At 42.2% G+C, this 27,027-nt stretch overlaps 1 protein-coding gene across 2 annotated transcripts; it reads left to right on the plus strand.

The window, feature by feature from the left end:
* Positions 1-2,057: 2,057 nt before the first annotated feature.
* On the plus strand, positions 2,058-25,497 carry LOC123061646 (protein ROOT HAIR DEFECTIVE 3-like). 2 transcript variants are annotated; one of them, XM_044484856.1, is made up of 25 exons: positions 2,058-2,126; positions 2,217-2,280; positions 2,384-2,652; positions 2,741-2,788; positions 2,872-2,934; positions 3,020-3,076; positions 6,152-6,310; positions 6,401-6,469; positions 6,554-6,645; positions 8,337-8,415; positions 13,436-13,598; positions 13,756-13,886; positions 13,992-14,254; positions 14,332-14,419; positions 14,502-14,636; positions 14,781-14,891; positions 16,806-17,068; positions 17,147-17,234; positions 17,316-17,435; positions 17,509-17,619; positions 24,329-24,591; positions 24,669-24,762; positions 24,843-24,995; positions 25,136-25,231; positions 25,332-25,497. In XM_044484856.1, the coding sequence occupies exons 3-25, from the start codon at positions 2,506-2,508 to the stop codon at positions 25,410-25,412; spliced, it is 2,874 nt and encodes a 957-aa protein (XP_044340791.1). In that variant the 5' UTR covers positions 2,058-2,126; positions 2,217-2,280; positions 2,384-2,505; the 3' UTR covers positions 25,413-25,497. The 2 variants fall into 2 exon arrangements, with proteins under 2 accessions (XP_044340791.1, XP_044340864.1); XM_044484929.1 differs by having other exon boundaries at positions 2,744-2,788.
* Positions 25,498-27,027: the final 1,530 nt, after the last annotated feature.

Here is a 27,027-nt window from a genome sequence, read left to right on the forward strand (position 1 = left end):
GCAGTTCGCTGTTGCGAGCGAATCAAACTGGGTTACGATGTAGATTTATCCCTTCTTCGCCTTCCTTCGCGTTTTACCCAGAAAAAAAATGTATATTGGAAAAAACCAGTATTCATTAATTAGTTTTTCTGTCAAGAATGGTAAAAAATAAGGGACAAACGCGATTATGCACTTCGTTGTTTGGATCGCCTGATTTTCATGATCTCTATCTTTACCATATCGTTTGCACGAAACTATTGACCCTTCCGCTCCCCATCCTCTCAAGTTCCTTGCCGGAGCGGCCCCATCGGCGCGCCTCACCAGCGAGCTCGTGAAAGTGGTTTACCACTTAGCGGCAGAGGAGATATGCATCAGCTATTCCTTAAAAAGTGGTGCGTCAAGCTCCTGCTCAGTTTTGCGGCCTTCGACGCAACTACTTCCGTTGCCGGCAAAGGCGAACACTCTTGTCGCAGCTGCTGACGGTGACAAAGTCCGATTTTTCGTCCTTGTGAACGGAGAGGTGACTAACGTACGGTGGAGTTTTACGTTCCACGATGTGGAACATAACTCTCTCTTGCTGATCTCTCATTTCGTTAGTTCAGTAGATGTTACCTTTACAGTTTTTCACGAACAGGTTGGTTGTGGTCGCTGTTTCAATTAGATAGAGGCATGAGTCTTCAGCTCCTCTGCTTGTCATTTCAGATCGAGATAGGTTAGTGGCTACCTACGTATGCTGAAATGGTCATGGGATGGCACGATTGCTACCCATCCTGTGCCTAGATTTTAGTTGCAATTCTCCCAATAATATGCAATACTATATTGTCTGGAAAACGCTGCAACTGTGCGGCACCACAATTCTTCAGGTAGTATTCAATATCGTTCCATTCTCATTATCTTCCAAGTGATTGCGTCTGTAATTTGTTTTTGTCAACTACACACGACTAGGTTAATGCACAAGTCATCACTTGTTTACTTTGAAAACGTATCTTCATGAGGAAAAAAGGTATGGGAGCATGAGCTCGAGACCAGGAAACAATATTTCTTGCGGGGGGAAATTACAGAAAAAAACTGAAGAGTGAGGGATATTTTAGGACAGTCAGGCAGCATATTGCTGTAGCAACTTCTTATGTCGGAAAAATCTGATAATTTATTAATATATGTGTCCAAACAGAAAAACCCATTTCTTCAAAATATCATCTACTGCCGGCATGCCAATTTGTTGCCAGCTGTGCTGTACATATGCTGCACTATGATGGTAGTAAAAAAATGTATCATCTCAACAAGGTTAATCCTCTAATAAGAAGCTCTAAATATATTTTTAATGCATTATGTTTTAAAGTTAAACATCTAACAAAAGTAATAAATTTATAGTTTGTGTAAGTTTTACCTTAGTTTGTACTTATTTAAATAAATGTACTGACCGCCTGACCATGTATGTTTCAGAAATGGGGGACATCTGTTTCACAACACAGATAATTGGTAAGGATGGTGTTTTGGATATTCCCGGATTGGAAAAAATTCACCAAGGATGTTAAACTGAACGACCCATACGCTGTTGTATCAATAGTGGGCGCCCAGAGTAGTGGTATGGGGTTTCTCCACTAGTTACGTCCATCCTGGTTCTAGATAACCCGTTTTTACTTGTCACATGATTGCTCATAAGTTCCGGCTACCCCTGATTACTTTTTGAAGGAAAGAGTACACTTATGAATCATCTATTTGGAACCGATTTTCAAGAGATGAATACAAACGGACGAAGGTTTGGTATCATCCTTTTTTACATTTATGTCCCTTCTCTACATATGCACTTCCATGGCTTTGTTATAACCGATTCTTGTTCTGTAAACTATTTTCTTGGAAATTTCAGGTCACAGACTACCAATGGTATATGGTTGGCGAAGGCCAAAAATATTGAACCGTGCACCCTTGTAATGGATTTGGAAGGCACAGATGGAAAAGAGAGAGGGGTGGTATAACTCAGACATTCATATTACATTAGATTTTGAGTTATGGGCTTATGGCACTCGTGTTTTCCTCCACAAAGTGCTTGCCTAATTAATCTGTGTGATATTTCAGGATGACACATCATTTGAAAAGCAAAGTGCATTATTTGCTTTGGCTGTTTCAGATGTTATCTTGATCAATATGTAGGTCCTATTTTTCTAATGGATGGACGTTAACCTGTAGTTTCCTAAGTTGACACTACATTTGAGCTATTAGTTTCATTTCTTCCATAGGTGGTGTCATGACATTGGCAGAGAACATGCTGGGAACAGGCCTCTCTTGAAGACCGTTTTCCAGGTAAGTTTGTTACTACTGCAGCCTAACGTTACTGTACGCCGATCATATTCTTTCGTGGTGTGGAAGACATGATTATGTCGTCTTGCTCCTTCTATCTCTGTAGGTCCTCATGCGGTTGTTCGACCCTCACAAGAAAACAATGTTATTTGTTATTCGCGACAAAACTAAGGTGAGGGCTTGCCAGGATGCAGTTTACGAGCTATGAACTCATAAGTTTCAACCCACATGCCTGAGAGCATGACATTTTCGTTAAGAAGAAGGCTACTAAGACAGTGCTCGAGTTTACAAAAGCAAGGAAACAAAAAGGAAGCATGTAAAAAAACTGTTCATTTTTTTTCGGAACAGACGCCTTTAGAAGCAGAGAGAACAATGGTACCTTCACCATGACACTGGTTCCGTTTCTTTTCCTAAACCCATTTCTTATACCGTGATAAAAACTGATCCTTTTTTTTCGGAACAGAAGCCTTTCGAAAACATTGTGGCTGATTTACGGGAAGATGTCCAGCAGGTACACTGTTTCTTGATAGCCTGTTTCTTGCTAGTGCCTCACATAATAAGAAGTTAACCTACGTATGTCTTGTTTTCTTCCAGATATGGGATGGTGTCCAGAAACCCCAGACTCACACAGATGCTCCACTTAGTGATTTTTTCAACGTGAAAATCCGAAATTTGCATACTTCTTTCCAAGATTTCGACTGCATTTTTGCTAGAATCATAAACTACTTTTTTCCACATACAGATACAATTTGAGGGACTCTCCAATTATGAGGAAAACCCTGATTTATTCAAAAACCAGGTTCGTGTAAATTTCTATTGACAAAACACGATGTATTGATAAAGTAGAATAATATTTACAAGCCCCTAAAAAAACATATTTCCATGCCTTGTGAGAGGCGCTGGGATCAACATCACAACACTACTTCTTCGGTCCTTAAAAGATAGTAGTTTCAACTTTGTTGGAAAGTCAAAAAAAATTATGTTTGACCGTATTTATATAATAATACATCAATATTTATGCTATTAAATTAGTAGTATTAGATTCATGATAAAATATATTTTCATCACATACCAATTTGATTTCAAAAATATTGATATACTTTTGCACAAACTAGGTCAAACTTTGAGATAGTTTGACGCTTTAACAAAGTTTGAAATACATTCTTTCAAGGACGGAGGGAGTACGTGGTAATAGGGATCAGGGAATGTCCCATATCCTACGCAAGCACACCCTGAGCCCTAAACCTCTAGCATGAAGCCAACCCTTGATCTAATCCTTCAAAGCTGCATTCATTCCAACGCTTCTACAGTATGATTCATTACCCAACTAACCATGAACCAACCAGAGGTTCACTGGACTGAAGGGGACTTGATCTACGGCAGGGGGTCAGTTTACAAGGAGGTGGCCCGGTCTCGACCACATGGTGGCAGTCCACAATTGGTATAGGCAGGCGAGCCAAAATTAAACGTTGCCGCCGTAATCCTAGCCCACCCCCACCCTTCCCAAACCTTCCCGCCGCCTGAGTGCGCTGCCGAGGAGCTCGTTGCGCGACTTAGACGATGCATCGCGCCCCTTCCGGACACCCAAATCCCACCAGATGCAAGTTCATCAGTTCCCATCGCAACACTTGTGCATGCAAGTTCAGCTCATTCGGACCAATGGGCGTACGTGGTACCCACTCAATTCCGTCCCTATCTCCGGGATGGTGGCGTGTGCACTCCCTAGATACAGCCCCGACTACCCGCACTCATTAATTAAGGAGTACTCGTTGCAAAGATCACTTCAATATCCCTGGTTGCGACAAGTGGCGCACATGCAGCACAATGCTTGTCGCAACCTGGGAGTTTTCCCTTTTTTCGTAGATCCGTTTATTCAAAACGTTTTATCTCTCAAACCGTGCATCCAAATCTCGAACCTCTTTCATCGTTGGATTCCTCGCGTCGAGATCTTCAAAACCAGATCCCATGTTGATAGGTTTTGACGAACTTTTTTTCATGAAAAAAACCGAACCAGGAGCAAGGGTTTTTTCCTTTCCTAAAGAGGCACGCCCGTGCCTCTCACGAAGTCACAACCGTGCCTCTCGCGGAAGCAAAACCGTGACTCTCGCGGAAGGAAAAAAAGATAAAACGTATTTTTTTTCATTTCCGAGGAGGCACGGCCGTGACTCTCGTGAAAGCACAATCGTGCCTCTTGCGGAAGCAAGACCGTGACTCTCGCGAAATGAACAAAAATAGAAAACGCGTTTTTTCTCCCTTTCCGAGAGGCACGGCCGTGACTCTCGCGAAAGTACAACCGTGCCTCCCGCGGAAGCAAAACCGTGACTCTCGCGAAAGAAAAAAAATAGAAAATGCGTTTTTTCCCGTTTTCGAGAGGCACGGCCGTGACTCTCGCGAAAGCAAAACCGTGCCTCTCACGGAAGCAAAACCATGACTCTTGCGAAAGAACCCGGAAAAGGTAAGGAAGACCGGTGGAAAACTAAAACGTTAAAAAAAACCCGGAAAAAACCGTTTAAAAAGCCGAAAACGCGTGCAGAAAAATGAAAAAAATCCGAAGGGAGCGCCCAGAGCGTGACACATGTCAAATGGCTGAGAGCGCGCCAAGTGGCACTGATCGTTGCGAGGCTCCCGAAGAAGCGCTCGTTAACTAGTTGCTCCCCCGACTACCACTGGTGGAGCTACCAAAAAACCTAGGGAGGCCAGAGAGTACAAGCAGCGATATCAAATTGAAAATCAATGCACATTGTTGTGGCCTGGGCTTAATATAAAACAAGGCCCATATGGCCTTCCCATGGCCCCGCCAGTGATGACCCCCTTGCCTGCATGGGGAGCCGCAGCACCTCCACATATCGCCTTATCACATCTGTACTAGATCTGGGCTCTTTGAGCGATTCACAATACACCTTACGAAAAACTACTTTCCACATTGTTTTCAATGCCAACAATTATTCGTTTCACAAGTAGAAAGTGACACAAATAACAGCCATTAAATTTGGGAGGGGTAACCTAAGAAAGCTACAATTTGGATCAGAGGGACTATCATGAAGCTTTTGCATAAACGAATAAACTCATAACCACTATGGAAATTATATTATTATGGGCAGAAGACATCATGCTAAATAAAACATTAAAAATCATCATAGGCACTAATACAACCACCTATAATGAAGGTAAAGCATGGAACTAACATTTAAAGTAAACTAAAAAGTAACCTCATTGTTAACCCTAGCAGTAGATAGGGTTTGGTGCTGATAACATCACCATGTCTCGTGCAAACTATAACACTGAACCATAAAACAGAGCAAGAAAAAGAAATAATAAGATTAAAATGAAATATAACTTTCTTCCTATGCATTGGCACATTCACTCATCGATGCATAAGGAAGTGGACATAAATGGTGTGGCGATAATGGAATAGGGCTCCATTTTAAAGTTTTGAATCAATAGATAGGAATTTGAAAATCATCGTCATGTTTCCTCCCGCGGAATAATTATTAATGAACGTAGGTGTAAATTTATCAATATACTTATCACCAAAACTATCATTATCTTAAGGATATTCAGTATTAGAAACATAGTTCTCAACAAAAGCAATTTCCTCCTCTTGTTTGTGGCTAGAAGAATTCAATGAGAGAGAGAGAGAGAGAGAGAGAGAGAGAGAGAGCGAGGGAGGGAGGGAGGGAGGAGGTTTGGTGAGATCATGGCGTGGAGTCGTAGGGGTTGTTAGGCTGTTGGCCACAGAAGGGCTAGGGAAGGGAGGGGTCTCAATAAAGTTGTCTCTCCATCACGCTGGTGTAACTACATTGTCGGTTACCTGATTTGTGGTTCTTGCTAATCTTCCTCAAATTATGTCTCACATTAAATTAAATTTGTGAAGGTTTCCACTTTAAGAAATTGGTTTCGAAAATCAATTGGTCATGCTGGACCTTCAGGAAATCAGCATGGTGTTGTTCCGGCTTCAGGTTTTTCATATAGTACAAATGAAATTTGGAAGTGCATTAAAGAGGACAAAGACCTTAATCTGCCTAAACATAAAGTGAGTATTTGACCTATAGATATTTTTTTGTCTAAGCTATCAACGTATATAGTTTAGGTCTATTGTCAACTCCTTGATGTACAAATTCAGGTTATGGTGGCTACAGTGCGTTGTGGGCAAATCAGTAGTGAGAAAGTTGCTATTTTTATAGCTGACCAGGTGATTATAGTACCAGTAATGCACTATATAACTTCTTATGTTCAGTCACTAATCAACTGATAGTATTTGTATTTGTATGTAAAGGATTGGAAACATTTTAAGGAGACTGTTCAAAATTACTACGTTCCCGGGTTTGGGAAGAAGATCAGCACACTTCTGGATAGATGTTTATCAGAGTGAGTTCTCTCATCTTTTTTTGGTCAGAGTTATTTCCTTTGGTGTGGTTGTGGTATGTGGAATACCCAACATTCATAAAACTTCTGTGGATTGCTCACTGACATTTAGCTGTGTCCGTATACCAAATAATATATAGAAGTCAGTTTAGTCTTGATTTTCATGTTAGGGCAATTCTTGCCAAGTATGTTGGAGTGAAATACATAGGTAAAATCAATGAAACCTGACCAATTATTGTAAACCAGTGACATCAACGGACGACTTGCTGTTTCAAAACTTGAACATCCGTGGTCCACCTGCATTGTATGCTTGGTCTATGGTCCTTTATGAGCCATGGGCTTCTCTCCTGGGCCTCTTTTTAGAGGTGGACTTTCACGTGGGCTGCACCAATTGCACGTGGGCTGCATTCTTGGCAGCTTTTAGAGATGTGATGAATTAAGAAAGAAAAAGTTCAACTAATAATGTGAGTGTAACAGCTGGAATATATTAAATAATATTTCACCGGCATCATATATAAAGTACTAATGTATAGAGACCACTCCATATTGTTTAGAGAAGAAAGCATAGATAACTGTGGATCGTGACATGTCATGGAAATTATTTCACATAATTATGCTGATGGCTGTCGCTAGGCGTCTAAGGACAACAAACATCAGTTACCCACTGTCCCAGTTGAGAAGGGGACGCTATATCACACAACGGGAGCATCAAGAAAAAAAAAACATTATCAAGTGCGGTGGAAATACACTGCTATCTTTTTTTGACATGAAATAAACTGCTATCTGCTGCCATGTATCACTTGGTACCGTAAGGATGACTAAATTATTGCAATAGTAGCCCGACATCCAAGCAGCCAATGTGGTGCCATATCAAGCAGCGGATGTGATGCATAATCATCAAGTGTAGGGCATGGAAACAATAAAAAGGCAATGATTACTCCTTCCATTTCTGCATGTTCAGGTGTCAGTTACTGCATGCATTGCGTGCATACCGGCATGCACTTGCAGCGACTCTCCAGTGTTGATCGGACGACTACGGTAGACTGATCTAGGATATCCAATGGCTAAATTAATTTAGGTGATGTGGCTCAAGGAGAAGGCAGGGAATTCCTTGTAGTGGGGGCTAGCTATTTAGATATAGTAGATCTGTTTAGAGGGATTATCTGTTCAAAATAAGGGCGTTCCATGGTTTGGGAAGAAGATCAGCGGAGTTCTTCATAGATGTTTAGCAGAGTGACTTCATAGATCTTGTTGTATTTCCTTTGATGTGGTTGTGGTATACCCACGTTCAGAAGACTTGTCCGGATTGGTCACCACTATATACCAGTTGGGGGGATCCGAAATTCAAGTCAGTTTGTTCTATATTTTAAGTTACGACCATTCTTGCAGAGTATGTGCAAGTTAACACATAGGTAAAATTATTGAAACCTGACCAATATGACTGTAAACCAATGCCTCAACGGACGGCTTTCTAGTTCAAACCTTGTGCTTTGCGTCTGCTTCAAACAATAATAATTGTACATGCCAAAAGCTGGGTGTAGAATTTCAAATGGAGAAGTACTCCATATGACATGTTTGGTTGTCATATATGAATTATTTCATGCGGACTGTGCTTATTTCATGGCATATATATTGTGTGAAAGTCCTCAAAAAAATCTTTGCCTTTGCTGATTTTGTTTCTCTTTAAACTGAAGGTATGATACGGAATGCATTTATTATGATGATGGTGTCAGAACATCGATAAGGCAGCAACTCGAGTCTGAAATTTTGAAGGTTCCTACATATTTTTCAGCTTTTACGTCACATTTTTAGACTCTAGGCACTCGGCCAAGCTTTGTCATGATTAATGACCAAAAGAAAGGTTCGGATACAAGCAGTGCTAAAGAAGAGCTTCAATAAGCAAACTACACAAAAACAAAGCACATTGATCGGTTGATGAACCGCCTCATTGATCGGTTGCCGCCATTTTCAGCCTCTTGGGAGAGTTGGACATGCTTAGCTAACTCCAAGAAGAATCAAAGTTGCTAGCTTCACTAGTAGAAAACAGGCCTTTTGTCCCGGTTCATAAGGGCCTTTAGTCCTGGTTCCTGAACCGGGACTAAAGGATCGTTACTAATACCCTCACCCTTTAGTCCCGGTTTAAACCAGAACCGGGACAGATGGGCCTCCACGTGGCCTGTGCGCCGAGCCCAGGCGGGAGGGCCTTTGGTCCCGGTTGGTGGCACCAACCGGGACCAATAGACCTCCACGCGTCAGCATTTCTGTGGCTGGGGTTTTTGGTTTTTTTGAAAGGGGGGGGGGGGGGTTTGGGGGTTTTGGGGGGTTAATTTAGGTATTTCATATATTGTGTTAGATAGCTAATTAATAGAGAGAAGTGTCCTCTCTTATGTCCGTGCTTGGTCGACGCTACGTACTATACATACGTATAGAGAGGACTAGGCACACTAACTAGCTAGTAAGCAAACGAAGGAAACAGAAGATCGTCATGAACATATATGCATACAGAGAGAAGTGATATCGACCACCTCTCCTTCTCCGAGAGATTGGTCGAACAACAAGTTCCCGTATATCTATCGTCCGACACTACCGGCTACATATATACAATAATTATCTTTTATAAATATAATCTCCTAAATTATGGACGCATGGTCCACATAGTATTCTCCGTCTTCAGCGATCACGTGGTCAAGAAAGAATGCCGCCAATTCCTCTTGAATTGCTCGCATGCGATCTGGTTCTAGGAGTTCATCCCGCTGCCAAAACATCTAATTTGAAGAAGGGGGTCAATACATATATATATGAATGAATGAAACTCAACACAAATTATGGTAATAAACAAAAATTGTGAATATTATTTCTTACGCACTTCATATTGTTTGTCAGAGTAGCCCCGCTCACAGGTCGTGTGGCGGATGGACTCGCAAATGTAGTATCCACAGAAATCATTCCCTTGTTCCTGCCACAACCACTTTACAAGAAATAGAGGTCAATCAAACAGATAAGCAAGAATGCCAAATGGTATTGATGAAACTAGCACTTGAATCAATAGCTAGGAGACGCGCGGAACATGGTACTATAGTACTTACTTTCGGGTATCTAAATTGCATCTCCTTCGGCAGTCCCGGGGATTTTGTGGTGAATTTTCTCCAAACCCTGCCAGACAAAAGAAAACAATTACTTGATATCAGGAAATGAACAAATTTGCTGATATGGTGGATAATGATCGATTTAACTTACTTCTCGAAGATTGCAGTCATGTCCGCATACTCCTGGGGATCTTTTCGTCTCGAGTCCAAGAGAGTTACTACTCCCTGCTCAAGCCTAATCTCCAGGAGAATATAGTGGAAACTGCGCACGCATGCATAACTCATCAATTACATTACTATAACTTGGACTAATATATAAGGGAAACCGAATATGCACAAGACATCACTCACTTGAAGTTGTAAGGAAAGAGTATTATATCTTTGTGTTCATTTATTTGGAATGATCGTAGCAAGCTGGCCTCGGTTTGTGCGGCATGATGTTTAACCTGAACTGCATCTATGAGATTTGTGTTAACGAATCTAATATCACCGATTTGTCTTTTCTTCAATTCGGCGATCTTCAATCTGCATAATATAGTGAGGATAATTATAAATACATGCAATGAAAGAGCTGAGCTATATAGAGAGATTTAATGACAGAAGTAGTAGTACTTACAGACAGTAGCAGGTGACCGTTGCTTTATCGAGGGCCAATTGATTGAAAAACTGATAGAACTACTCAAATGAAATAGGCAACAGATCAATTCCAACAAGGTCATGCTCCGGTTTAACTCTCGCATACAAAGTACTCCTCCCCCCAGACTCTCTGCAGATTTTCAAGTACCAATCATGCAATCTTCGCATCATCGTTGATAGAGATCTTTCATCTTTGACGAGAGGCTTCCCGTACTCGTATCTGTGTATCTGCACGTCCAGGAAATCATAATGTACATCGTCGGGCAGGTAATCGTCAAGATTGTTATAACCGGGCACTGATTAAAGTCTTGATGAGAGTGGATTTTCAACTCCTGGGTGCCTAGGCACCCTCTGTGAACAGTAGAATGAAAAAAAATTAGAAAACTGAATAAATTTTTTGAAATTTTGCAACATCAAATATGATTGAACTTTGTAGGTGCTTACAAGTTTTCGTGCCAAAAAACCGTTTGAGGAGCTCTACACACGAAAAAGAACTCAGTTCTTGGAAGCTTTTAGCACTGAAATCTGAAACTCGTTTGTACATCTTTCTCTACATGATATTTTGGCAACAAAACTTGTAAGAACCTACAAAGTTTGATCATCTTTGATGTTGCAAAGTTTCAGATTTTATTGGGTTTTTTTTCTATTTTTTATTTTATTGTTCATAGAGGGTGCCTAGGCACCCGGGAGCTGTTACACCTTTCTCTTGATTAAAGCGTACATGACCTCCGAGTGAGGTTTCCTAGGGACTCTGGGTTCATTATTTTGCATCGTGATCAGGTCCCTCTTCCTCAAACTTTTCTTCACTTTCGTCCAGCGAGGCATTAGCAGGGCTATCCTGAGTTTTCCATGGCACACCCTAGTGCCCGAGGTATACTTGCTGCCTAGGATAGCGAAGCGTGGGATTGCCATGCATCTCAGGAAGTGGAAGAGCACCTCCTCATTGTGTTGAAATATATTGCCTGCCTCTCTTCATCAGTTTGGACTTTTGAAACAACCAGCTAGAACATAAATTAAATATTATATATGAGCCAAGACATCTTAAGTTCAAGATCCTGCCGGTATTGAAATATACTGCCCGCCTCATGCCCGCTAATAGTCAACGCCACCTAGTAGCTCATGGGCCGTCGCTCAGTTCCAAGACTTTGCCCCCGTGGAGGTGACAGCTGGAGGACCTCATCTCTGCGGCAGAGTCTGGCGGCAACAGGGACATTGGTGGCTGCGAGTGGCGGATGCGACCCTGGCTTCCCGCGGTGCCTGCGCTCACCACGTGCGACCACCTAGAGCGCCACTCCGCACGGATCCATGGCAAGAATGATGACTTCTAGTAGCCAGCCCGCAGTGCCCCATATCGGGTTGTACCTTTGCGACACCTACTACATTGTGATGGCAAAATCACGCTGGCGGCAAGCGCCGCACAGCCTCTGCCGTCGTACCTCCTAGGCCAAGATCTATGTGACCAACCATCCAACGAGATGCCCTCCGCCACCCTTCTGAGGCCTGCCCGTGCTTGGCCAGAGGGCTCCTTAGGCAGTAGCGATAGATGGAGGGGAGGTTACGCTAGAAGGCGCCGCGGTGAGGTCTGTCATGCCCTAGGATCGGCGGAGTGGGGGTCAAGAACCTTATGGTGAATCTATTTTCTTGTTTATTGCCCCCCAATAATTGATGAAATAGCCCCCCCCCCCCCCCCCCTTTATATTATAAAGCAACCATCACTTACATCCAAGTAACCGATACAAATGCACACCACACACACACATCCAAGGCGAGATGCAAGGATGCTGGGCACCTAGTCACAACCTCAACGACTACCATGCACCTGTAAGATGTGCAGAAAAGAATCGCTTAGAGCCGACGGAGACCACCACCAAGATGTGCAATCGTCTGGGAAGATGTGTGATGGACCACGCAAGATCAAGGACTCCAAGACGACCATGGAATGTCGCCACTGTCCGATCCGAAGATCAAGTTTCCACCCTGAGTTAGACCGAAGGAGTGGGAGCACCACGATGGAGCCTACAAGGAGGAACACAACATTCACGGACACCGTCACCATCGGCCAGTGCACGGACTAGGCTAGTGATGTACCCCGGAGCCTCAACCCCTCCATCACATCTCCGCTCCCCCAACTACACGCAGCCATGCTGCCCGAACGGCAATGGTTGCCCGCCCACATCCGAGCCACGTAGTCCGCCCACGACCAACGTGCGTCCCACCGCCAAGACCGCCGCCCTGCCATCGGACCATGCGAGAGCCACCCAAGGACACGATTTTGACAAGATCCATGCCCCCAACCACCTCCTATACCGTCGGTGGTCACCTGGCCTCAAGAAGAACCGCGACCAGGCCGACACATGGCCGAAGGGAAGGGGGGGGGGGAGGAGCGACACATGGCCATGACCGACATCCATGTGACGGCAACGGGGCACATGCCGGCGCACCCGTCCCTCCTACCAGCCATCCCCTAGAAACCCATGTTTCGCCCTTGAAGACAAAGGTCTGGACATCCACCTCCACCACTGTCGTGTCGCCCCGCACCAGAGAGCCACAGCGAGAGGGGCCGCCCGCGACCGGTCGTACGTGACCCGCAACGCCAGAGGCGGATTCTAGGAGCTGTCGAGAAGCAGCCGCCGCCATCAGCACCCGCCGGCCCGCTTCACGGCCATGCCGCCCATCACGCCGACGCCACACTACTGTCGCTGGCCCGCGCTGGAGCGCCTCTGCGCCCAGCATCGAGCGCCGCGTCTGGCACGCGAGATCCAGCCTGCACCGCATCCCCCGCGCGAGGAGACGAAGTGGCCCTGCCGGCGGCGGCGATGATCTAGCTTCGCCCGCTCACGCCCCTGGGCGGCGGCGAGGTAGGCAGGAGAGGAGGGGAGGGGAGCGGCGGCGCTAGGGTTATCCTCCTGGATGCTCGCGGGAGCATCACGGTAGGAGGGGAGGGGGCCCTTAGAAAGGAATGACCGTCCGCCAATCATTTCATCTCCATGCGTAGAATTGCTGCATTGTTGTCCCTGAAAAGTCTTCTCTTGTGTACTTTTTTCTTATGTGATACATATTTTCTTTCGTAGCTCGTCTATCCTGCGTACAAATCTCTTATGAAGCATTTGCTGAATGGAACTTTAAAAGCATTCGAGGAGTCCTTTCATAAGGCCCAAAAAAAACAGGAATTTGAAGTTGCTGCTCGTGATTGTACTCAATCATTCTTGCATAAGTTCACAAAAGGATGTGAAGGTATGTTTTTGATGGTACTACTTTCTTTTACATGGAAAATGAAATGATTTACGTTACTGGGTACTGGTAGCATTCTTATTCTAAAGAATGTTATTCCTTAATTTGCACTCTACTCCGATTCTGTCCAAATGCTTTTATCTTGCATGTGGCTTTATAGATGCTACTATTCAACAAATGACATGGGATCCTGCAACTTTCAAGAATAAGCTTAAGCATGCCATCGACGCTCATGTGGAGTCAGTTCGTGTTTTGAAACTGAAAGTGGCAGATCTTTGTGGCAGATCTGAGGTTCTTCCGAACTTCCGATTCATCTTTTATAATCAAATTATATGTTGACGTAACTGTCATGGCAAAGCATGGACACCTTGTTTAATCTGGGACATGTTATTTCAGGGGAGACTTACAAGAGCTCTAGCAGAACAAGTCAAGGAGTTTCTACGTTCAGCTCCATATAACGCCTGGGAAGCTATTAAAACGCTTCTTGTAGCCGAGACAAGAGCTACTGCTGCGGATCTTGAAGATGCTCTTTTAGATTGGAAGGTCGATGAAGGTACAGTGAAAGAACTGCTTTCAACGCTGGAAAATCATGGTAAGAGCGTTGTTGAATCAAAGGCAAAAGAAGAAGCTGCAACTATCTCAATCCGCATGAAAGACAGGTGAGCTGCGCTCCATATCTAAGTCAAAAGCAGCTCCTCTGTTGCACGAAGACTAAATGGTGGTGCAATATGTGCAGATTCACGATATTATTCAATGCCGATATGTCAGGAGCAAGGAATGGAAAAGTAGATATACAAGCAATTGCTGAATCTGCCCGCGATGAAGTATGTCGAATTTAATACTGTCTATTTGAAAGAAAAAAAGTGATTTAGGAGCTGAGACTTGTTCTTCCTTCTTTCCGTCCAGTGTATGGTGATGCTTTGGATAATATCGGCAATTCGGTTAGATGGAGACGGTGATACCTTTGAAAACTTTCGTTCCCTACTAGTACTTGATAAGAGTTGGCAATTGGATCCCCTGGCCTCCATCTCAAGGAAAAAGGTATATGTGCCACGCGTCATGCATACATAAATACGTTTCTACTGAATCAATGCTGTGTTTTTACTTAGCACCTCCTTTCATCGTAGATTATATGTTTTTTCTGATTACCTGAACAAGAAATAATCAAATGGATACCATTACCAGGAGCTGATTCTAAAGGAGGGAACTTTAATCTCCCTTGACAACTGCAAGTTACTCTGGAGCCAATTTATGGTTCACGTTGATTGCATTGTCACCCTGGTCCTACTTGCTGAGGTATTCTCGCTAGCTCCATGACATCCGTTGTTTATTTCAGAAGTTATGATAAACGGGAACGAGACGAATTTTCGTACGGGAGACGGAACTCTGGTCGGAAGGGGTGTGATTGGTCCGATCATAATGGGGATCGAAACCCTGACGAACATGAGTCACCCGTGAAGGCCGTCCGGCAAAAAGGCGTTTCTCCCTCGTGGAGAGTCCGCTTCAGCCCCCCGTGGCCTTCACGGGACCGGAGACATGACCTCATGGTTCGACGGGAACCGGGGCATGCCAAAATAGAGTGTGCTATTGTTCATCATTGCATGATGTATCTTCAACAAAATCAAGAGCAAACATTGTGGAGAGAGACAAAGTTTCGATCCGAGTACTCATGGAACGGGCCCGTAGTCACCTCGGTCAGAGCCCCTATGCCCCATTTGCGCTGTCCCCCCGGAGGTTATCCTACGTTGCCCAGCACAAAAGGAATGACCATTTTGCCCCCACTTTTTTACACCATACCGGAGTTGGGGGCCACCAAACTCCATGCTACATGCCTACAACCCTTTTTACACCTCCAGGAGCCCATCCTTTCTGGTTTTCCAAGGGAGATAATATATGGGGATACGTGTCCTTTCTAGTTTCCACGATGAACATTCCTCGCAATATGCAGGGATTATTTCTACGCATAAATACAATATTTATGGTTTTCATTAGTAGGTCATATTAAAAAAACAATTAGTATAAATACCCGTGATCTTCGGTGAAGGGGTGTCGCCCTCTTCCAAGGTACGAAGATCCATATGGACCGTTATCTCGTTCGTCATGTGCTTACGTACTCCCTCTGTTTAGATCACTATGTTTGTGATCTTAACCGCCTTATATTAGTGTACATAGGGAGTAATATATTTAGCTTACATATGGAGTAATATATAATGCTTATTCTGCCATGCATTGGGTAAGCCTATTAGTTTATAGGTTGTGCATGATACCAAAACTCTAAATGGAATAGTTTGTAGCACGCGATATTGTTGATCAACTGAATTTACTGTACATAGAAAATATGGTGACATGGATAGTATATAATAGTAAAAATAGAAGAGTATTCTATTTTAAATAATGTATGCATAATAATAAAGTATGGAGTGCTTCTGCCCGTGCACCGTCATCATTTTTATAGAAAACCGTTATTTACCATGCATCTACATTTAAGTGAAAAAACGAACCATTTTTACTGTCTTACAGAAAAACCCACTCCCTTTTCTGGTAAATAACCATAACTCCACCATTAAGTGACAGAAAATGAGTCATTTTTGCGTTTAGCAGAAAACCTCCCGCCATTTCTATAATTAACCCGCAGTCCATATAGAACAAATATTTTTTTTAAATACCCAAACCATAACTCCAATTTAACATGTTATATATAAAATTTGATGAGAAAAATGTGTAGAATTTGAATATGATGTTACTTTACATGTTAAATATTTTGAAAATGCAATTTAAGGATGCAAGCTTAATCAATAGCGCATGATCCATCTTTCTTTCGTACGGGCACCAACCCGGATTACAATGAACGCCTGATGAAAGCCAAATTGGTGACGAAGCTAACCGTCGATAACCATGCATGTAACCCTCGGTAAATCTTGCATGAAAAAAAAGCAGATTTCGCATCTTATGCCGGGAGAGATACACCTCGGCAAGACCTATTGGGGTCTTAGTCATGGTTCTTGGGTTACGTCCATGCGGTATTTCCTTCTCCCGTTGCAACAGACGGGCTCTTTTGCCATTAACTATAAATAGTCTTCTACCATAACTTTCAACTATTTTTTTAAGGTGACCACAACCTCATATGACCCGCCTACTATACAAGAAAAATTACAGATAAAAACTATATCAAAATGGATACCTTGTTTTATCTGGGACATGTTATTTCAGGGGAGACTTACGAGAGCTCTAGCAGAACAAGTCAAGGAGTTTCTACGTTCAGCTCAATCTAACACCTGGGAAGCTATTGAAACACTTCTTGTATGCGAGACAATAGCTGCTGCTGCAGATCTTAAATATGATCTTTTAGATTGGAAGGTCGATGAAGGTACAGTGAAAGAACTGCTTTCAACGCTGGAAAATCATGGTAAGAGCGTTGTTGAATCAAAGGCAACAGAAGAAGCTGCAACTGTCTCGATCCGCATGAAAGACAGGTGAGCTACGCTCCATATCTAAGTCAAAAGCAGGCCCTCTGTTGCACGAAGGCTTAAATGGTGGTGCAATATGTGCAGGTTCACGAAATTATTCAATGCCGATATGTCAAAAGGACGGAATGGAAAAGTAGATATACAAGCAATTGTTGAATCTGCCCGCGATGAAGTATGTCAAATTTAATACTGTCTATTTGAAAAAAAAAAGTGATTTAGGAGCTGATACTTGTTGTTCCTTCTTTCCGTGCAGTGTATGATGATGCTTTGGATACTATCGGCAATTCGGTTAGATGGAGCCAGTGATACCTTTGAAAACTTTCGTTCCCTACTACTTCATAAGAGTTGCCAATTGGATACTATCGGCCATTCGGTATGATGCAGTCTTTTTACTTAGCACCTCCTTTCTTGGTAGATTATATGTTTTTACTGATTACCTGAACCAGGAGCTGATTCTAAAGGCGGGAACTTTAATCTCCTCTGACAACTGCAAGTTACTCTGGAGCCAATTTATGGTTCAAGTTGATTCCATTGTACCCCAGGTCGTACATGCTGAGGTATCCTTGCTAACTCCATGACATCAGTGTTTATTTCAGAAGTTATGAATAACGGGAGTGAGACGAATTTTCGGATGGGTGACGGAAGTTTGGACGGGAAATGCAAATTCATAACGAACGGGGTGTGATTGGTCGGATAGGCACAGGGATCAAAACCCGGAGAACATGAGCTACCCGTGAAGGCCGTCCGACAAAAAGGCGCATCTCCCTCGTGCGGACTCTGCTTCAGCCCCCCATGGCCTTGATGGGACCGGAGACATGATCACATGGTTCGGGACAGGGGCATGCCAAGAAAGAGTATGCTATTGTTCATTATTGCATGATGTATCTCGAACAAGATCAAGAACAAACGTTGCAGAGAGAGATGAAGCTTCGATTCGAGTACTCATGGAGACAAGATGGGATCACAATTGTGATTTGGGGGGGATGCGGGGGGGGGGGGGGGGGGAGCAAAGTGGTCGTACCACTTTCACATGAGACGACGCGTGGTGTGGACGCGACCGGAGCGCGTAATGTAGTCTTCCCGGTTTGTTGTCTTCAAGAGGCCTCTCCGACGGGCCCGGAGTCGCCCCGGTCGGAGCCCTTATGCCCCGGTTGTGTTGTCCCCCCGGAGGTTATCCTACGTTGCCAAAGACAAAAGGAATGATTGTTTTGCCCCTTATTTTTGACAGCATAACGGAGCTGGTGCCCACCAAACTCCATGCTACATGCCTACAACCCTTTTTACACCTCCCAGAGAGCGTTCTTTCTAGTTTCCCATGGGAAAAACATGTATGGGGATACATTTCCTTTTTAGTTTTCACGATGAACATTCCTCACAATGGCCAGGGATTATTTCTACACATAAATAAAATATGTATTGTTTTTATTAGTAGGTCACATTCAGAAATCAATTAGTATAAATTCCCATGATCTTCGGCGAAGGGGTGCACCCTCTTCCAAGGTACGAAGATCCATATGGACAGCTATCTAGTTCGTCATGTGCTTACGTACTCCCTCTGTTTAGATCACTACATTTGCGATCTAAATCGCCTTATATTAATTTACATAGGGAGTAATATATTTAGTTTAGATAGGGAGTAATATATAATGCTTATTATGCCATGCATTGGGTAACGCTATTAGTTTATATCTTGTGCATGATACCAAAACTCTAAATGGAAAGTTTGTACCACGCAATATTGTTGACCAACTGAATTTACTATACATAGAAAATATTGTGACATGGATAATCTATAATAGAACAAGTAGAAGAGTATATTTTTAGAGGTAATTGCACCGGTGGTATCTGAACTTGCCATTAATGTTCAGTTTGGTGTCTGAACTTGACAAATAGGCTGAACTGCTTATAAAACTTGACAGACGCGTGCAACTACGGTGCTAATCTCATATGGACATTGCATGGGGCCCACTTGTAGCGATAAAAAGTTTACACTTTAATAATATATCCATGACTAGTGTGTCCCGTCTGTCAGTATAGAAGGAAAATTTAAATTTAAAATATTAATCAACTGGAGTTGAACTTGCCATTAATGTTCAGTTTGGTGTCTGAACTTGACAAATAGGCTGAACTGCTTATAAAACTTGACAGACGCGTGCAACTACGGTGCTAATCTCATATGGACATTGCATGGGGCCCACTTGTAGCGATAAAAAGTTTACACTTTAATAATATATCCATGACTAGTGTGTCCCGTCTGTCAGTATAGAAGGAAAATTTAAATTTAAAATATTAATCAACTGGAGTCGAAACTGCAAGGAAAAGCTTCAAGACAAGCTGCGCTGACCAGTACACCGACCAGGCTTGTATGTTAAGTCTTCACCCTCTCGCTTAATGAATTGTAAATGAAAAGGCCTGTGGTGCTTAGATGGGCTGCAGCCACCGGCCCATTTAGCACATGTTAACTGTTTTAAAGAAATGCAAAAGTCTCTAAATTATAGTCATAATAATAGAAGTTAGACTCAAAAAGTAATGATGTATTAATACATAAACTCGTGTATAGAAATGTTTGTACTCACTAAAACATAATTTAATGGAGATTCTTATATAATCCATGCCTGTACATTTTAAATGTTTGTATTTACTAAAGATTTTCAAACAATCATGTCCTATATTTAAAATAGTATTTCCTATATAATACGTGGATATTTCTAAAAATTACAGGAATATTTTTGACTAAATTATTTTTTTACATACCTCTATATATTTATTTTGTGTGCACACGTATATTTGTGTACCATGAGGTTATTATTTACCACAAATATTTATTAACCCATAGCGCGGCAGGCGGCTGGTATATAGATTTTTTTTAAACAATACATGCACACAAATGTGTGTATACCACGAGTTAATTATTAATAACACCCAAATATTTGTATACCACGGGGAATTTATTAATAAGGTAGGAATATTTGAATCTAACTATTATTATTTTCATATAAATTACAAACCATTATTTTTTTTAAGTTAACATGCGTTAAATGGGCCATTGGCTGCAGCCTATTTAAGCACCAGAAGCCTTTATATTGACAATAGATAACATAAGAGGGGCATTGTTTTTTTTTTTGAGGAACCGGCAGGAGCACTGCCTTTTTCTTTATAAAAGAGATGGCGAAAGGACGCAATTTACAGAGGGGCGAGCGTTTTTAGGGAACGTCGCAGAAACCACAAAAGACCAAATACACTGCCCAGTCAGCATATTATACGTCTACATATGTGTGTAGCACCGTATTTGCACGCGTTAACCAAGTTTTAGAACCAGCGTATTTTTCAAGTTCAGACAGTAAACTAAACATTCAGGGCAAGTTTAAGTACCACCGCTGTAATTACCTTTTTTTTAATAATATATGTATATTAATAAAGTACGGAGTGCTTCTGCCCATTCACCGTCCTCATTTTTATGGAAAACCCCTTCTGTTTTCATGTAGTTAACCCGTCATCCACATTTAAGTGAGAAATTGAACCATTTTTACTGTTTTACAGAACCCCTCCCCCCACACCCTTTTCTGGTAAATAACCAGCACTCCACCATTAAGTCACACAAAACATATGAATTTTGTGTTCTAGCAGAAAATCCCTGTCGTTTCTATAATTAACCCGCAGTCCATAGAGAAGAAATAATAGTATTTTTAAAATATCTATATCTTTTAAACCCTAACTCCAATTTTAACATGTTATATATGATATTTGATTAGAAAAATGTGTAGAATATGAATATGATGTTATTTGACCCGTTAACTATTTTGGAAATGCTATTTAGGATGCAACCTTAATCAATAGCACACGACCCATATTTCTTTCGTACCGACACCGACCCAGATTACAATGAACACCTCATCAAAGCCAAATTGAAGACGAAACAAACCGTCGATAACTGTGCATGTACGCCTCGGCAAAATCTTGCATGAAAGAAAATCAGATTTCTCATCTTATGCCGAGAGAGACGCCTCGGCAAGACGCATTGGGGTCTGTCATGGTTCTTGGGTTAGGGCCGTGCGTTATTTTCTTCTCCCGTTGCAACACACGGGCTCTTTTGCTAGTAATTATAAATAGTCATCTACCAAAACTTACAACTAAAAAAATTTAAGGTGACCATAACATCAAATGCATATGACCCGCCTAGTAGTATACAACAAAAATTACAGGTAAAACTATATCAATCTAGGAACAACCCCCAACATATATAAAATATCATTCCGGGAAAAGATAACATCTACTTGAGAAATATCAAATTAGGGTGGGATGCAACCATCTTGCAATAACAGCAAGAACAGCAACCACTTGGTGCCACAAGAACAACAACAAGAGCAAACACTTGGCTATCATGCTTAACTGAAACTTGGGTCCTAGCTAGCAGCACCTGGAGACTCCAGACCCAGCTCCACAGGCACACTGCTTACTCATTTGCGACCAACATGGCACTTCCGAGCAGAAAAACTACAACAACAAATAACAAAAGACATTGCCATCTGTAGCAACCAATAGGTCCACATTGTGGTCATCAGCCTTTCTTAGGTTCCTTGATTGTTGGGAATAAGCCGTGACAGAGCATAGTGGCAACCGGCGTCAGTGCGCCAGATCAGGTCCGTGGCGGTGCAGAACGGCGTGAGCGCGCCAGCTGGGTCATGGCTGTGCGTGTGTGTGTGTGTGCGCGCTCGTAGTGATAGTTAGGCTATTAGGCAGTAGCGGGTGTGTGCGCGTTCGATCAGCTGAGCTGCCCGCGTCCAGCGCATTTGTGCTCTCCATGTGTGAGGCTGAGCGGATCACTCGCATGCAGCAGCCAGGCGTTCGTGCCTGCGTGCTTGGCGGAAGCGTGGGCGCTCCGTTGCTGCCAGGGCTACAAAGCCGGCTGGGTTGTGTTGTGTTTGTTGCGTAGTGGTTAGTCGAGCAATCAAAAAGTAAGGTGTGGGCGTACGTCGCCAGTAAACCACGTGTCCTCCGTGCTTCATCTACCTTTTGTCTAAGCAAGAGAGAGCAAGAGTTAGACTAGGGTTAGCACCAACATTGATAAGCATGCCATGGACGCTCATGTGGAGTCAGTTCGTGCCCTGAAAGCGAGAATGGCGGATCTTTGTGGCAGATATGAGTTTCTTCCGAACTAGGGATGGCACCTGCAGGGTATGCGTACGGGTGGAGCTACCACATACCCTTACCCATCCACCCTGAATTTACCCATTACCCATACCCATATCTGTCAAGGGTACAATTTTTCCCACACCCGTCACCAGACATGGTATATGGGTACCCGCGGGTAAAAATACCCGCGTTTATAACACATCAATTCAGTAGAAAAAAGTTGTAAAAAAACAACATATAGGCATAAATTATTAATAGCAACATATTTTAAACAACAATATAATGTACAACAACATATTGTAATAACAACACATTCTCGTAAACAAAAATACCTGCCTATAAAATGACACATAGAAATGTTAAACAACAACACATAATCATAAATAACAACACATAGGCATATACTTTAAGTTCACAAAATCATTATAAATTATAGAGACAATTTAACTACACATTATTTTTATGTAGCATGATTAGGAGGGGAAAATTAATACATTGGAATATTAAAAGAAACTCACTCGTCAATATTTTAGATGGGTACATGGGTATGCGGGCATGGGTTCTATGATCCCAGACCCGTACCCACTCTACCCGACGGGTATGATATTTTCCCATTTAAGTACTCATGGGTAAATTTTTGTCCCATACCCTTACCCCTTACCCTAATAGGGTATTTACCCGCAGGGTACGCGGGTAATGGGTACCAATTGCCATCCACTGGTAGAAAAAGGGCATATAGTCCCGGTTCGTAAGGGCCTTTAGTCCCGGTTCCTGAACCGGGACTAAAGTGTCGGTACTAATGCCCTGACCCTTTAGTCCCGGTTCAATCCAGAACTGGGACTAAAGGGCGCGGCCACGTGGAGCTCCACCTTTAGTCCCGGTTGGTAACACCAACCGGTACTAAAGGAAATTTTATGATTTTTTTTTAAAAAAAATTGATTTTTTTTTATTTTCAAACTTCTGAATTATTTTAACCTCTAGTCTATAATCACCACCCCTCATCACTTCTCAATTTATCCTCTAATCACCCCTCATCATTCCAAATCATCTAACTTCCTGAACGGTCACCCATCCTCCCACTCCCCCAGCCTGAGCACGCTTAACTTCCGGGTTCTATTCTCCCTCGCTCCAAGTCTGCACTTGTTGTTTTCCTGACAATAGTAAGATGTCAATCCTATTAACCTTCAAGAATTTTGCTTGAGCATGAAGTGACACATTTCATAGTTTTATTTTGAAACTATTGTTTTAAAAAACAATAATTATTTAGTAACACTAATATTTCTTGAATAATTAGTTTGACCATTGTTTGACCACAGTTTGACCACAGTTTTGACCAGATTTGACCAAAATTGAAATAACTAAAATAATTATTTAGTAACACTAATATTCTAGAATAATTAGTTTGACCATTGTTTGACCACAGTTTTCCCACTGTTTGAATATTTTTCAATTTTTTCCACTCTAGATCTTAAAAACCCCGTAACTTTTTTCTATTAGGTTTTTGAGGATTTTGAAAATGTTTAACGGGGTTAAATTTGGATGTAACTTTTCGAGTAGATGATTTTTCATATAAAAAACTTTTTCATCCGAGTTAGTATGCAAAAGTTATGCCCATTTTTACAAATTTCAGAGAGATTTTGCAAATAAAGTCAAAATTCACATTTGCAAATTTTCCCAACAACTAGACCACATATCACATGAGAAACTTATTTTCTTTTATTTTTTGACATTTCCATTATTTTCTTTTATTTTTTTAAAACTGAAAAGGTGATCCACGGTTCGTGCCTCAAACCGGGACTAAAGGTCTAATCTTTAGTCACGGTTTGAGGCACGAACCGGGACTAAAGGTCATCGCACCCTTTAGTCCCGGTTCATGTCTTAAACCGGGACTAAAGGGCCCGAGTGAACCGGGACTAATGCCTTAGCCGCACGAGCCGGGACCAATGCTCACATTAGTCCCGGTTCTAGACTGAACCGGGACTAATGGGCTGAGCCGGCCTGGACCATAGCCCTGTTTTCTACTAGTGATCGCTATTCCAAACTTCCGATTCGTCTTTTATCAAATTATATGTTGACATGACTGTCATGGCAAAACAATGGATACCTTGTTTTATTTGGGTCATGTTATTTCAGGGGAGACTTATAAGAGCTCTAGCAGAACCAGTCGACGAGTTTCTACGTTCAGCTCGAGATAACACCTGGGAAGCTATTAAAACGCTTCTTGTAAGCGAGACAATATTTGCTGCTGGGGACCTTAAATGTGCTCTTTTACATTTTGAGCCCAATGAAGGTACAATGAAAGAACTACTTTCAAGGCTGGAAAATCATGGAAGGAGCGTTATTAAATCAAAGGCAAAAGAAGAAGCTGCAACTGTCTCAATCCGCATGAAAGACAGGTGAGCTGTGCTCTATATATAAGTCAAAAGCAGGTCCTCTGTTGCACGAAGACTAAATGATGGCGCAATATGTGCAGGTTCGCAAAATTATTCAATAATGATGCCCCTATATCAAGAGTACAGAAAGAAGAAGTAGATATAAAAGCAATTGCTAAATCTGCACAGGATGAAGTATGTCAAATTTAATACTGTCTATTTGAGAAAAAAAGTGATTTTGGAGCTGAGACTTGTTCTTCCTTCTTTCCGTGCAGTGTATGATGATGCTTTGGATAATATTGGCAATTCGGTTAGATGGAGAGGGTGATACCATTGAAAACTTCCGTTCCCTACTACTTGATGAAGGGCCTCAGACGACAGATAAGAGTTACCAATATGATCCACTGTCCTCCATCTCATGGAAAATGGTATTTGTGCCACGCGTCATATAAATACGTTTTTACTGAATCAATGCAGTGTTTTTAGTTAGCACCTCCTTTCATCATAGATTGTATGTTTTTTTTCTGATTACTGGAACTAGAAATAATCGAATGGATACCATTACCAGGCGGGAACTTTAATCTCCCCTGTCCAGTGCAAGTCACTCTGGAGCAAATTCATGGTTGAAGTTGATTCTATTGTCAAACCGGCCCGAGATGCTCAGGTATCCTCGCTAGCTCCATGGCATCAGTCATTTATTTCTGCAAAAAAATTGAAGGACGGTTGTATATGCTAACTATTTTCTGTTCCCCTCTAAAATGAAGTTCAAGAGAAGGATTCGGGATGTATTGTTACTTCTTAGAGTGGCAGTCAGCTTGGGGACTGGCATGCCTATACCTTTTTGATGGCGTGGCATAATTGTTCGGCCTTCAACAATGCAGAATTGTAGTATATGGCTCTAACAAACTCTTCAATTTGTTTAGCACCGAGGTTATCAATTTTTGCGACTGCCCATTCGGTACAATAAAACAAACTTTTTTTGTCTCCATAACTTATTTATGTAATAATGCCACGGGTATCCACATACCTAAAGTGCGGAAAAATATTTTAAATTATAGTAAGAGAAATACATCGGGAATGGTCTGTCTTTCTATGGGAACTAGCAACATGGCCCTAGGAAATGCGAAAGCAATAGTTTCCTCATCCAACACAAATGGTCTGTGTTGTAAATCAGAGAAATATTCAACAAATCTGGATTAGAAGATGGTAGAAGGAAGAACTAGAATGGGGAAAAATCTGGAGCGCCTTATCCAGCCTCCTCTTTCTCTGTATTCTATATAGATATGCGCTTTTACATCTTAGCCCCCCAACTGTTACATATTCACACATTTACACAACTCAACACCCCCCCTCAAGATGGGGTAAATGCATCATATAACCCCATCTTGCTACAAAGGATAGAAAACATTCTATCTGGTAAGCCCTTAGTCAAGATGTCTGCAAGCTGGTTTGAGGAGCTCGCATATGTCATACAAATAATTCCTTGATCCAACTTCTCTTTAATAAAATGTCGATCAATTTCAACATGCTTTGTTCGATCATGTTGCACAGGATTTTGTGCAATACTAAGGGTTGCCTTATTATCACAATATAGCATCAATGGTTTAGTCTGAAATAAACCCAGCTCCATCAAAAGGATTCGCACCCATAACACTTCACACACTCCATGTGCCATGGATCTAAATTCTGCTTCAGCCGTGGACCGCGCTACAACACTTTGCTTTTTGCTGCACCATGTGACAAGATTACCTCCAACAAATGTACAGTAGCCTGATGTTGACCTTCTATCATCCAAAGAGCCTGCCCAATCTGCATCTGTATAACATTCCACCTGCAGATTGCCATGTGATGTATATAGTAGACCTCGACCAGGACATCCCTTAAGATAGCGAATAATTCGGATCACAGCATCCATGTGGCGAGTCCGTGGATCATGCATAAACTGGCTAACAACACTTACAGCAAAAGCAATATCAGGACGAGTGTGTGAGAGATAAATCAGTCATCCAACAAGCCTTTGATAGCGCTCTCGATCCACAGGAGATCCTGCTTCACTAACTAGGCGATGATTTTGCTCAATGGGAGTGGGAGCTGGACGACATTTGGATAGCCCAATTTCTAGTAATAAATCTAAAACATACTTTCTTTGACAGAGATAAATAACTTTTTTGCTCCGAGAGACCTCAATTCCAAGGAAATATCGTAATTGTCCAAGATCTTTAACCTCAAACTCCTTCGCTAGCCGCATCTTCAAGTATTCTATTTCCTTAGTATCATCTCCTGTAATGATGATATCATCAACATATACTATCAGTATTGCTAACTTGCTCATATTACGCTTATAGAACAAGGTGTGATCAGCATTACTCTGATGATAGCCCATTTTAAGTAAAGATCTCCTAAAACGATCAAACCAAGCTCGAGGCGATTGCTTTAATCCATATAAGGATCGATGCAGCC

This window comes from Triticum aestivum, chromosome 1A, assembly GCF_018294505.1.
Source record: "Triticum aestivum cultivar Chinese Spring chromosome 1A, IWGSC CS RefSeq v2.1, whole genome shotgun sequence".
Classification (NCBI taxonomy): domain Eukaryota; kingdom Viridiplantae; phylum Streptophyta; class Magnoliopsida; order Poales; family Poaceae; genus Triticum; species Triticum aestivum.